This window comes from Struthio camelus, chromosome 2, assembly GCF_040807025.1.
Source record: "Struthio camelus isolate bStrCam1 chromosome 2, bStrCam1.hap1, whole genome shotgun sequence".
NCBI classification, from domain to species: domain Eukaryota; kingdom Metazoa; phylum Chordata; class Aves; order Struthioniformes; family Struthionidae; genus Struthio; species Struthio camelus.
Window position 1 is genome coordinate 68,681,548 of NC_090943.1, and position 13,426 is coordinate 68,694,973.

Below are 13,426 nucleotides of genomic sequence, written 5' to 3' on the forward strand. Positions count from 1 at the left end.
TCTGGGCCATCTTCTCTGAATGTAAGACACGAAATATGGAAAAAAATTAGTTTTAAAAACATTTTAAAGATTTTTTCACAACTAGCTTGTTGCTTTTCAGTAAGAAGCAACTGGATGTGGATAGGGTTACAGGAACACTGTTTTAAGGGTGAATACTTAAACCACTGTCAGGATGCCCCCAAGTACAGTATAAGCATATTTTTCTTACACATATAATTGTATAGAAATATTAAAACAATATCTGTGACATTGCCTGCAGTTGTAATGATTAACTACCCAGAGAAAGGATTCAGGACGAATCTGTAGGACCTAAAGTGCATAGTCAGTGTCAGTTACTCAGTGATATTTAAAATAAGATGTGATGTGAGACATTTTTAAAAGAGAAAGACTAAGACTAGAAAAGCTACACATGCCCGGCAACATACAGTATCTTCCACCCAGGCACAATACTAAATAGATTTGGATTCTTCAGCTTGAAAAAGAAAATACTGAAGACGACACAATATGAAATCTCCAAAACGATGAACACCACCAAGAACCTGGGCATGGAACAACTTTTATTCACTGTTCCCACAACAGTAGAACTAGCGGGCATCCATCAAAGCTTTTAAGGGAACAGGTTTGAAACAAGGAAGAGGAAATGCTTCGGCACATAAACCATCATTATGGAATCATTATGGAACTGTGCCACAGGGTGGGGTCAAAGCCAAGAATTTTAAAAAGAAAAAGAGAGTGAAAGAAAAGGTTTTTTTTTTTTTTAGAAAAAGGTTGCCGAGGGCAAGAGAAGGCAGAGGGAAGGACTTAAGCGAGCTGCCCCGCGCCCTGGTGTGGCTGCGGGGGCACACTGTCGCCCGCCCGTCCACGTCCACGCCCAACCCCCCCCCCCTCCCGTCACCCCTCCCGTCACCCCTCCCCAACGGTCGGGCGGTTGGGGCACGCGCGAGGGCCGCTGGGACACGCGCGCGAGAGCGCGCGCACAAAAGGCGGGAACCGCTCCCAGCACTCCCCTCCCCTCCCCTCCCCTCGGCCGGAAGTGAGGCGCGGAGGAGGAGGGGCGGGGCCCGGCCCGGCAGGCCTCCGGGAGGGTCGGCGGCCGCCGCCATTTTGTTCGCGGCGGGCTGCCGGGGCGCGCGGAAGTGGCGGCCGGCGAAGCGGGAAGGGAAGGGCCGGGGAGCGCCGGGCTCCTCCCCCGCTGGGCGGAGCGGCGGCGGCGTCGTCGACGACTGAGCGCGGCCGGGCCGCGGGGGCGCTGGCGGCGGCGGCGAGGCCGAGCAGCGGCGGCGGCGGCGGCAGCGGCCCGGTATGTCGGCCTTCTCGGAGGCGGCGCTGGAGCGGAAGCTGTCGGAGCTGAGCAACTCGCAGCAGAGCGTGCAGACGCTGAGCCTCTGGCTCATCCACCACCGCAAACACTCGGCGCTCATCGTCAGCGTGTGGGAGCGGGAGCTGCGCAAAGGTGAGGCTGCCGCCGGCGCGGGGCCCTCGGCCGCCCGCCGGTGCCGGGTGGGGCCTTCGCCGGGGACGGCGGGGATGGAGGTGGTGGCGCCTGGCCCGGCTGCGGGGGAGGGGGCCGCCCTCGGGGCTGTGCCTGCCCGGGGAGGTCGGCCTGGTCTGTCGAGACGGCGAAGGGGCGGGGAGGGGGAGGCCGCCAGCCGTCCGCGGAGCTACCGAGACAAGTAACAAACCCTGCTTTCTTGATGACTCTGGGGTTGGGAGGTGTTTCTCCTTTCTCTTCCCCCCCCCCCCCCCCGCGGTCCCCCTCTTTCTCCCTCCTTCCTTCCCTCCCTCCCAGAGATGTTTCTGAGGATGCTGCTTTTCGTGTTGACTTGTCCCTCCCCACAGCGGCAAGGAAAAAAGGGGCAAAAGAAGGGAAGGAAGGCAGCGAGCGCGGGGTATAGGGCTTCTTGTTATAATAGTAATAGGTAAGGTACTTACAACATAACCGTTTTTATGCGTTATCTTTCGTTGTCTGCAACAATGTTAGCTTTGAAAGGGTCTGTGTGGGCTGACATGGTGGCTTTGCCCACTTATACCAGCAGTTATTCTCGTGGAGCAGCTGAAGATGGGAATACCTCAGGGGATGGGTGATTAATATGTCCAGAGGGGTTATTTACTTCCTGTTTTTGCAAGTGGACTAATACTGATGTTAGCATAATACGGATGAGTTTGTTTCTTTAGATGTATTCAGTTGATGTTACTGAATGCACAGACTTAGATTTTTGTGTGGCTGTCCTTTTAACAGGAAAGAACTTGCAACTGTAGAAAGTGGTTCAGCCACTGAAAGGCAGAGATGGCCTGTGAAGCCTTACCTGACCTGCCTAGAAAGTAACTAGATCTTAAGTTGACTCATTTAAAAAAAAAAAACAAAAAAAACCAGAATTACTTCCTAGAGCTCTAGCATGGTCTAGAAAATGTTATTGCCTTCCAATAGCAACTTTTCTACTCTCAATAATACTTGAATCTTTAATGGCAAAAGTAGAGGGCTAGGTTTTCAAGTGGAGAGGAAAAATGGAGCTAAGCCATTCCCTTAGTTTCAAGCGAATAACAGGAGAATATGACCTGCAGAAATGGTATTTGTTTTGGTATGCTAAGAGTGTAGGGCTGGATCATAATTACCTCTTAGGTTAGAGGACATAACTTCATAGAAAAAGGATTGAACTACCATAGAACAAAAATCTTGAATATGAAACAGTACAAAACTTTACAGTGCAATATGGAAGCAGGTTCTCATAAACTCTGTAGATATTCACATGACTACTGTATTTTTGTTTAAAATATATTTGTATGAAATGCTGTCTTTTGAACTTTCAAGTCTGAGTGTTTTTCCCCTTTAGAAGAAGGAATGACACATTACAGGATGTTTTAATACATAGTTTCAAATAATTCAATTTATTATCTAAAAAAATGTAGATTTGATGGCTTATCTCATAAGACTAAATAAAAATATTTCACTATATGGTTGTTGCAAGATTTTTTTATTTTCTTGTTCTGACAGCAAATGAATGGGTCTTTCATCTGCATATGAAACACTTCATGTTCCTGGGTCTTCTAAAATAAACAACTTCAAATTTTCAGTGTTCTCAATGATTGGTGCTCTGCCAGTGATTTGGTCGTCTTGAATAACATGCATAGTACTAGTTCATAACAAAAACATCAACGCTCAGCTCTTAAACTTTAGCATTAGCATAATTTTCCTGTTGTCCAATATGAGTAACTGGAAAAATGAAACTTTAGAAACATGGGCTGAATATTTGGAGGGGGCATTGGGAGGCAAGGATAAAGCCTCTGTCAAGAACTGATGGGTATGCTTTGCTTTCTCGCAGCTTTCACTGAGGCAATACTGTCCTGGAACTGAAAATTGAACCTTGCCTTTCTAAATCTTATATCCTTTGGTTGTATCACCTTTTTGTTGTTGCTCCCCTTCTCCAAACCTTTCTACCCTACGCCCTTTCAGGCTTGTGAAAGATTTGGCTAAAACATTGCGTAGCTGACTGAGTTGAACACAATATAGTATGAGATTGAATTTTTCTGGATGCTTTCAATTTTGATAAAAGACCCTTTTTTGTGTTTAGATCAGGTTGCATAGACTTTTCTTAAGGTGACTTTAGCTATTGATGAAACAGAGTTAAGATCATTGTTCTTTTGCTCCTAAAGATTTGTTTCTGATTCTTTGCCTTCTGGAATAGTTAATGTCTGTATCATGCTGGAGTAGAAGTGAAGAGGGGCAGCACTTCAAATGCACATATAGGTTATTGGGCACACTAAAATCGTAGTCTGCTCCTGTTTACTTGGATTATTGGCAGTGTTCTAATACCATATTACAGCATATGTACAAATCATCATATCTTCACCCCTTCACCTACAATTGTTCCATAGTTGAGCTTTCATTGATTCACTTGTTGTTCCTGTACTTAAATGCAAACTTAGAATGGGCAACACTTTCATGCCTTTGCTGTAACTGAGAGGGGTTATGTAACACTGGATTTGTCTTGCTAAATTCTGGTGTTGCTAATGATTTGTTAAGTGTTGATATGTCTTCAGTAATCAGATATACATACATCTATGTTTTTATAATACTGCTTTCACTTTTGTCTGAAGTTCTTTAAAATGCTGGCATTTAGCATACATAGGATCGTTCTTAGGAACAGTCAAAGCTTGGAGGAAAGTTAGTATGATGTGTTCTAGAATTGACTGTTTAGCAAAAGTACTGATTACTCTGGATTGTCAAGAGACTCTTAGTAACCCTCACAACAGTATGCTGAAAAAAGATGTCTTCATCAAATTACTGACTGTAGAAGAAATTATCGTAAGGGGTTGCATGCTCTATGTCTCAAGAGACTGAGTGTAGAGGCATCCTTTTTTATGATTGACCTTGAATATTTGCTCATGAAAAACATATGGATTAACTATGCCACTAGTGTGGAGCTGTGGCAGAGCTGGTGTTCTGCCTGAGCTATTAAATAATCCTGTTTTTGCACCTGTGCAAAGCCAGTCAGGCATCACTCCATGTTTTAGTGTATGCTTCTTTCATGTTATGCGGGGTATCAAGTGTCTATTACTATGATTAATGGAGAATTGATTCTGTAGTTCATTGATCTCTAGTTCATTGATCTCTTGGAATGCCTTGAACTTTAAATGACAAGTGTAACAAAACTGTCATCAAAACAGCTGCTTCTCCCTTCTGCTGTTGGTTAAATGTTTCTGTGACTTTGTTTGCTGACATTATCTTGTGTAGTGCTGCAGCTGAAAAATCTAACAAAAGCAATAATTAGCTTTTAACACCATGAGTTTCTTGATACAAAGCTGGTGCTGGCATTAAGAAGATTGAGCAAGGAACTCCTGGCAAAACTCCAACAGAAGAAGGAAGTCCACAGAATGTGGAAAAGGGGGCAGGCCACTTGGGAGGAATACAGGGACATTGTCAGAGCATGCAGGGATGCGACAAGGAAGGCCAAGGCCCATTTGGAATTCAATCTGGCAAGGGATGTCAAGGACAACAAGAAGGGCTTCTTCAAATACATCAATAGCAAAAGGAAGACCAGGGAAAATGTGGGCCCGCTGCTGAATGGGGCGGGTGCCCTGGTCACAAAGGATACAGAGAAGGCAGAGTTATTGAATGCTGCCTTTGCTTCAGTCTTCACTGCTAAGGCCCGTCCTCAGGAATCCCAGACCCTGGGGACAAGAGAGGAAGGCTGGAGAAAGGAAGACTCTGCCTTGGTGGAGGAGGATCAGGTTCGAGATCTTTTGTCCAAACTTGACATCCATAAATCCATGGGTCCCAATGGGACGCACCCACGAGTGCTGAGGGAGCTGGCTGATGTTATTGCTAGGCCTCTCTCCATCATCTTGGAAAGGTCCTGGAGATCAGGAGAGGTGCCTGAGGACTGGAAGAAAGCCAGTGTCACCCCAGTCTTCCAAAAGGGCAAGAAGGAGGAGCCAGGAAACCACAGGCCTGTCAGCCTCCCCTCCATCCCTGGAAAGGTGATGGAACAGCTCCTCCTGGAGGCCATCACTAAGCATGGGGAGGACAAGAAGGTGATCAGGAGTAGTCCGCATGGAGTCACCAAAGGGAAATCATGCTTGACCAACCTGATAGCCTTCTCTGATGGAATGACTGGCTGGGTAGATGAGGGCAGAGCAGTGGATGTTGTCTCCCTGGACTTCAGCAAGGCTTTGGACACTCTCTTCCATCACATCCTCACAGGTAAGCTCAGGAAGTGTGGGCTAGATGAGCGGACGGTGAGGTGGATTGAGAACTGGCAGGATGGCCGAGCTCAGAGGGTTGTGGTGAATGGCGCAGAGTCAAGTTGGAGGCCTGTGGCTAGCGGTGTCCCCCAGGGGTCAGTCCTGGGTCCAGTCTTGTTCAATGTATTCATCAATGACCGGGAGGAAGGGACAGAGTGCACCCTCAGCAAGTGTGCTGATGATACTGAACTGGGGGGAGTGGCTGACACACCAGAAGGCTGTGCTGCCATTCAGAGGGACCTGGGCAGGCTGGAGAGGTGGGCGGAGAGGAACCTCCTGAAGTTCAACAAAGGCAAGGGCAGGCTCCTGCACCTCAGGAGAAATAACCCCATGCAGCAGTACAGGTTGACCTGTTGGAAAGTAGCTCTGCCGAGAAGGACCTGGGAGTTGCTGGTGGACAACAAGTTAACCATGAGCCAACAATGTGCCCTTGTGGCCAAGAAGGGGTGCATTAGGCAGAGTGTTGCCAGCAGGTGGAGGGAGGTGATCCTGCCCCTTTACTCAGCCCTGGGGAGGCCTCACCTGGAGTGCTGTGTCCAATTCTGGGCTCCCCAGTACAAGAGAGACATGGCGCTACTGGATAGAGTCCAGTGGAGGGCTACAAAGATGATGAGGGGACTGGAGCATCTCTCCTATGAAGAAAAACTGCCTGTTCAGTCTGGAGAAGAGAAGACTGAGAGGTGATCTGATCAATGTGTGTAAATTGGGATCAACGTGTGAAGGGGGAGTGTCAAGAGGATGAGGCCAATCTCTTCTCCGTGGTGCCCAGCGACAGGACAAGAGGCAATGGGCAGAAACTGAACCACAGGCAGTTCCACCTAAACCTGAGGAAAAACTTCTTGACTGTGAGGGTGACAGAGCACTGGCACAGGTTGCCCAGAGAGGTAGTGGAGTCTCCTTCCCTGGAGATATTCAAAAGCCGTCTGGATGTGATCCTGGGCAATATGCTCTAGAGGTCCCTGCTTGAGCAGGGAGGTTGGACTAGATGATCTCCAGAGGTCCCTTCCAACCTAAACCTTTCTGTGATTCTGTGAGCACAGTATCACCACTTTAGGCAACAGCCTGCATTAACGGTGGCTTAAGTTGACCATGGGACTGCATGCTTCTGAATTTTGCAGTTGATTTATGGAATAAATAGTTGATAGGGACGCAACTCTTTTAGTACTTCATTTATCGTAAATGCCCTACTGATTTTAGAACGTGTCCCACAGTTTGGATTTTTATTCTAGAGCAGTGTAGGATTTTTTTCTTTGGTACTTAGGTTATGGCAACTTCAGCTTTGAAGTACCTTGTGAGGCTTAACTTTTGTGATAATATTGACACATACTCTAATTATTTTACAGAAGCCTTTTGAGTGGAGTTTAAGGAGAATTTGTAAAGGCTTGGAAAGTGTGCACTGAGGAAAATGATCCTGGTTCAGCTAGATTTGAAGTGTATGAAATGCAACACTCAAATAGTTACTTACCAAGTAAGCTTACTACTACTAAGTAGTTAAGTAATACTAGTTAATAAAGTATAATGGGAATGCATCAGTCATTCTCAGAATACAACTGGCGAGCCCCTCTTTAAAACCATTTAGTGCTGTGTACCCATAAAGGAATTGTCTTACAGGGGCTTATTCTAACAAAATACTGTATTATGCATGCAATTTTGTTGTGTAAGCCTGCAGGCATGGAGTGGCTGTGGGGAAAAAAAAACTCTTAGGGAACTCTCTTTCAGAGTCTCTCTTCTGAGATGGAGGCTGAATATTTTTTTGATACTTGCAAATCAGGTGTATTCTGTTGCATCTGTTTCTTGTTCCTTGGCTTCAGAATTCTTTGCAGCCCTAGTCTTTTGGTGAGAACTTCAGTTCTGTGATTCAAAGTTGAGCCTTCAAGAGTGAGTGCTTATTCAGTATGCTTCATGTGATATTAATCCATTAAATATTGGATTTGTAGTCTTGTAGGATACCCTTTGTTCTTTGAGTTAATTTTAAATTGCAGAAGTTTCACCAGGTGTTTAACTTCTGAGGACAGTAGTAAAGGGCTTTTTGTTTCAAGCTCCAGTTAGATGCATATAATACCTTCCTTTCCTTTTTGAATTCCAGTCATGTCACTGGTTATTGATATTTATATCCTGCTAACTTCCTAACAATTCTGTCATGTAGAATCTTTGAGTTTAATTTCAGATTCACGTCTCTGATCTGTTACTCAGCACCTCAGAGATTAGTTAGACTCCAAAACTGATCCTGAAACCCCCTTAATGACCTGATCTCTTTTTTTTGACTGTAGTTGTTGTCAACCCTTGTCACTGCTTGTTATCTTTCCTGCAGAGCTTACCCAGGTTAGCAGAGCCATTGTATATCTGCTTTTAGATGGCATAATTGTGTGAGCATATCTGCCTGCATTGGTACAGAAGAACATATTTTTAGCGCTCCACTCTGCTATTTTACCTACTTTTCCAGTTTGCTCTGTCTGATTTGCAGTGCTGAAGTGGTTCAGTCGTATAAGAAACAAGTATTTTTGCATATGTATATTTTCCTACTTGTCCTCAACTTCTGCTGCCTGAAGATATGCTAGCGTTTAGGTCCTCACTCGTTTTGGCTGTTGACATCGATGCAATATATTTCCTCTGAAGCTTAGAGGTGTTGTGACAGTTGTTCAATGCTGCCAAAAAAAGGCAGTTGGAGAATTGTAATAGGCACACTGAGTACGCCTAACAAGACTGAGACCACATTCGAAAGATGTGCTACATCTGAATTACTTTGATATTCCGTCAGCAGCCTTGGAGCACTAGGTGTGTGTTTTTTTTCTGCCATGAAAAAGAATCTTTTAGTGATTGTAACGTTATTTTACTTAGTGGTGGCACAGTGCCATTGGTTAATGTGCTAGACTTGAACAAAACCCATTTATTCTCTCATCTTCTAGTTAAACAAAACTATGGCTTACTGATTTCACTGGTTAGCAGATCTTCTTGAGAAGGTCAATATGATACTTAAGATGGAGGTGCCTGGGTACCTTCCTGCTTATCAGTGTGAAGCTTCTCTTGTACAGAAAAAAGTTCAGAAATCAACCACAAGCAGACAAAACTTCAGGTAAATATTAGTTGTTGAACTGAGTTTTTTTAAAAAAAAATATTTAATATGTAGGCTTTACTAAATGATGCATCACCATGAGCAGCAGATTGGCCTTTATAAGAGGCTTTCACTTGAAATAGTTGCATTTGGATATGTAATCCATCTTTTCTTGTGCAGCACTTTGCTATTAGTCTTGAAAGAGCGCAGGGTGTATGAGTCGATATGCGTTTATTGTTGTGCCATTAGTGTCCTGGTACCAGTACCTGTCTGGCTCTTGTCATTCTGGTTCTGAATGCATAAGATAGGAAAAATTACTGAACTTAAACCTGTTGCTTTTATTGGTATCCATCTTGCATTGCACCAGGCCAGGCAAGGAAAGGAATTAGTTTAGTTTGTGTGTTCAGCTGCTTCAAGATGTCCTAAGTGCTGTGGGAAGCTTCTGCAGAATAATTGTATTGGAAGGGTTTCCTTAGTTTATGTTCAATGTTTTCATGTCCCCACAGTAACTGCATTCTGGTGGCCTCTTTCCCAGCAGTGGCTGTATGCTGTGTTACCTTTGACTATTAGGCTCCAGATTCAAAGTCAAGATATCTGGACCCTCACGCCCTGAATGCAAATTCTCTGGGTAGTCTGTGCTCTATTGTTGTTGACTCCTTTCCCTCCTTCAAAACCCGACACAGCAGTTCTCAAACCTCAGTGAATTTCACTAGGAAAGTTAGGTGACGGGCGCAGTGCTGAGCACTTGGCCTAACTTTTCATAACAGGAAGTTAATGAATTTTCAGATTTGTAAATGCTTGTTGCACAACATGCCTCTTAGGGGTTATCTTCTTTGAATCACTCATTCTGATGCTAGCTTCTCAAGGTCTTCTGTAAGATGTACTTTTAAGTCGTGTCTCCAGAAACGCTGCACTTGTATTAAAAAATCAGTTTGGTTCTCAGTGAGGAGTCAGTGATCTTGCAGTCAAGTTTCAGGGCTGCTTGACTTAAAAAAGATGAGTTGTTGGGTCTTGTGTAATGAAAAGTTTGAAAGCTTGCCGGATGCATATAAAGATGGCATGCAACTTCTCATCCAAAATTATGGAGCATGTTATGGCACAGGAAGTATTGCAGGGTTTTTGGGGAAAAGTGCTGATGCTTTCATACTCTGTTACACGTATGTAAACTAACGTACTACAAAATATTTGAGCCAAAACTTTGAGTCCAGATTAGAGCACTTCATGGAAAGTAAACTAGAAAATTCTGGGAGGATTTTTCCTGAAACCTAGTAAAAGGTTGTCTCTGCTGGCTTTTTGCTGCTTAGTGCTGTTGACTGATGAAGGTTTTTTAACCTACTGATACCCATTTTCTCTGAACTTCTTAATAAATTATATTTTCCTTCAAGGTCATTTGTGTTGCAGAGCTGGCCTATAGATGGTTAAAGCCTGAGTTGTGTTTTCAGTTGGCTCGACAGTCTATTCACTTGCAGTGGGGTGCAAGTGAAATCCCTTGTGCTTGCATGTGTTTTTTTGTAGTTTTCGCTTGTATCTCTAGGATAGCAAATACCTCTTGGTTCCCTAGAGATGTAGAACAGCATGAAATACATGGACATATTTCTAGCAACCCTGGTGGGAGCTGTTGTTATTGATGTCAGGCAGAAAAGCTTTGTAAATGGCTAAATCTGAAGACAAATGTGGGTGATTATACTGGCTTTAATTGCCAGAGTTAATTTCAGTGAAAATGACATGCTTGCTGCCTTACCTGATGAAGTGCTTCCCAGACTTGCTTGCACTAAAGTGGTGGCTCTTGGGAGTCACAGTTCTCTAAGTAGTACGGATTCCTGCATGCAATGGCAGGGTGTCTGTTGGGCTGGAAGAAAATCAGAAATGCTGTGGCCAGATTAACAAATACATGTTCCTAAAAGGTGTAGGTTGCTGAAAACTAAGACTCGATAATGAGCGTGCTAAGTCCCTACAGTAGATACCTGATTACCCTGGTTGCAGGTGAAATACCATGAATACCTGCAGAGTACTCCTTGTCGTTTAAATGTGTCACGTTGTTTTTTTAGCACTATTCTTTTCAGTTGGCAGATGCCAAAACCAGTTAATCTTGTGGTGGATGCTGTTACACAGTTAGTCTCATTATGGATACTATTAAGAGGAATCTGCTTAAAATGGCTCTTATCCCAGCCAGCACAATTGACCTCCTAAAATATCTTGGAAATCAGTGCTTCTGGGAGCTTTGACTGTTGAACTGGGTAAATAGGAAATCTGACTGAAACAAGCAGAAGAATATTGTGAACACTGCGCGAAACTTCTGAAAGCGTGAATCCGTTCAACATGAATCCATTCTGAGGTTTGTGCATGCAGCTGCAGTGGTAGTGTAGCAGTGATACTGCGGCCTGACTGCTGCTAATGCTGTATGCTGGAGTGCGTGCCTTTCAGATCCTTCCTTAACCTAAGATCATACCTTTTCTTTCATTTTCTTTTTTCAATATCAGCTTTTCTTTAGTAGCATTGCCAAGCACTGAGGACACTTTTTTGTGTTTTGAACTTCAGCAATTAATTTGCAGACATAATAGCAACAGATTGTTTGGGGTTTTTCAACTCAATTGTCAACCTGAGTTGCTAAAGATTCTTTAGCAACTGAAGTCTTGCATGCAAAGCAGAGCTACAGTAACCTGTGTGTAACTCTTGAAGATCTGTGAAGTAAAAGAACACTGAAAGTTGGCATAATTTTTAGCTTTGGAATTTTGTGCGAAACATTCTTATAGCAGCAGAAATGAAATTTTGGTTCAGTGTTCTCTGTGAACATAGGGGTAGAATGTTAAACTACAGACCAAAGCCTTGTGGTAGTTTAACAGTGTGTTGAGGTTTTTTCCACTCTTTCCATTAAATGTAGCTTTGTTTTCATTGAGTAGTAGAAGGAAGCTAAAAAGATTAATATTAAACTTGAACATATTAAAAGCTTGAAAGTGACTTTCTGGGTTTTAGCATCCCTTTTCCAAACATGGTATCAATCTGCCTACTGTAGTGAGAGACAGAGTAGGCTTTATGAGAATCAGCCTCACCTGACTCCATGACACTATGCATCTGCTGTCTTTCTGGTTTCAGGCGATTTGGTTATTTGCTGGAAGCAAGAAAGTTAAGGCCTGTTGTCATCAAGGACTAAAACATGGCTTCTTTTTTTTCTTTTGTGAAATGCATAGATGAGAACCTAAAATACCTGCAATCCAGAGGGCGTAGTATGGAGAACTGTATGCCTGATCAGGTTCAGAGCCCTAACTCTGAGTTCCTTTAAGAAATTTGAGGGAGAAAGGGGTGTGGTGGGAGGTGACTTTCGTAATAGCTGGTTAATTTTGGTACAGCATGAAACACCCTGTGCTTTCTAAGATCCTCTCTTTGAATTGCAGGGGTCCTAAATTCAAGGCTTTCTATGTATTAGAACTGTGAATTACCTGGAACATGTGGATGTCACCATGTTTCCAGTCACTCTTTAACATATAAATGTATGCTACATAATTTCTAAAGTCTACATTTTGTTTTTAGTTTATACAATTTCTAATTTCAGGATATTGAAGTGTAAACAGGCCAGATGATCAAATCAGATTTTGACCTAAATAAATCAACTTCTGGGGTGTGTTTGTGTAGTGACTTGACTGATTGGAGGAAAACTTTTAGATATGCTTTATGTCCAGCAGTTCCAATCTGTTTTTTTGCTGCTTGTTAGTTCATCTTTATTTTAGCAGACTCATGCGTTTTTGCTATTAATAGAACACCTTTTCACTTATACACCAGAAGTTAAGAGTTTGCGATTATCTGTCCAAGAGAACGGGCATTTAATATTGTAAGCAGAAATCTTGGAGTCTTTCTGTAGAGCAAAACTTATACTCTGAAGCTTTTCCTTGGAGTGAAAGTATCTTAACATTTAAGTTTTGTTTTTGTGAGGATGGTTCTGCTGCATGTTTGAGAGATTGGAGAGGAAATTAATGAAATTAAATCATGTTAGGAACTGAACTGAAGCTTAAAAGAAAGCGCTAAATTGGCTTTACCACAGTGCTACTTTCCCTGAAAGGACAGAAATATTAAATCTTTTGTCTCAAACTTTTCTGTAAAGTTAGAATGTGCATACTGAGATTGTGTGGGGGTAACAGAAATAGAGGATTCTTCTGATGTTAGTACAAAATTAGATTTGATACAGTAAGAGCTGCAGCTCTAAGAAACCTGTTGACTAGTGAAAATTAGATGAAGCGTGGCAAAAATGAAATAGATGAGTAGGGAGAATTAAGGAACAAGGAATATATTTTCAAAAGTAATGGAAAGTTGGAAGCTTGTGTTGTATTAAGTTAATGGGATTGGGGTAAAATGCATAAAATGCTTGGAAAAAAGATATACCGTAGCAGCCTGAAAGTGATTTTTGAAAATGTTGCCTTGATTACAGCTGCAGGCACATAAATGTTTTAGTGATTAGGAGGCAAGGTGGGGGAGTATCATAGATGTCTACAAGTGAGTTGCAAGGGTTGAGTAGGGTTTGACTGTTCAAGGGTGGTTATATAAGGCTAAGAGTGAAATTCAAATCCAAACGAGATATTTCTTCACGTGAGTGGCAGTGGACCTGTAAAAACCCCTTGTCAGAGAACTTTGGGTGTAAAG

At 43.2% G+C, this 13,426-nt stretch overlaps 1 protein-coding gene across 3 annotated transcripts in view; it reads left to right on the plus strand.

Moving 5' to 3' along the window:
- The first annotated feature begins 1,195 nt into the window (after positions 1–1,195).
- The window catches only part of RPRD1A (regulation of nuclear pre-mRNA domain containing 1A), a 44,018-nt gene continuing 31,787 nt past the window's right edge, over positions 1,196–13,426 (plus strand). The window contains exon 1 of one of the 3 annotated variants that reach the window (XM_068936175.1): positions 1,196–1,453. In XM_068936175.1, coding sequence (XP_068792276.1) covers positions 1,303–1,453 — 151 coding nt within the window. In that variant the 5' untranslated portion in view covers positions 1,196–1,302. The remainder of the gene's footprint in view (positions 1,454–13,426) is intronic. The other 2 variants (XM_068936177.1, XM_068936176.1) reach the window with 2 other exon arrangements.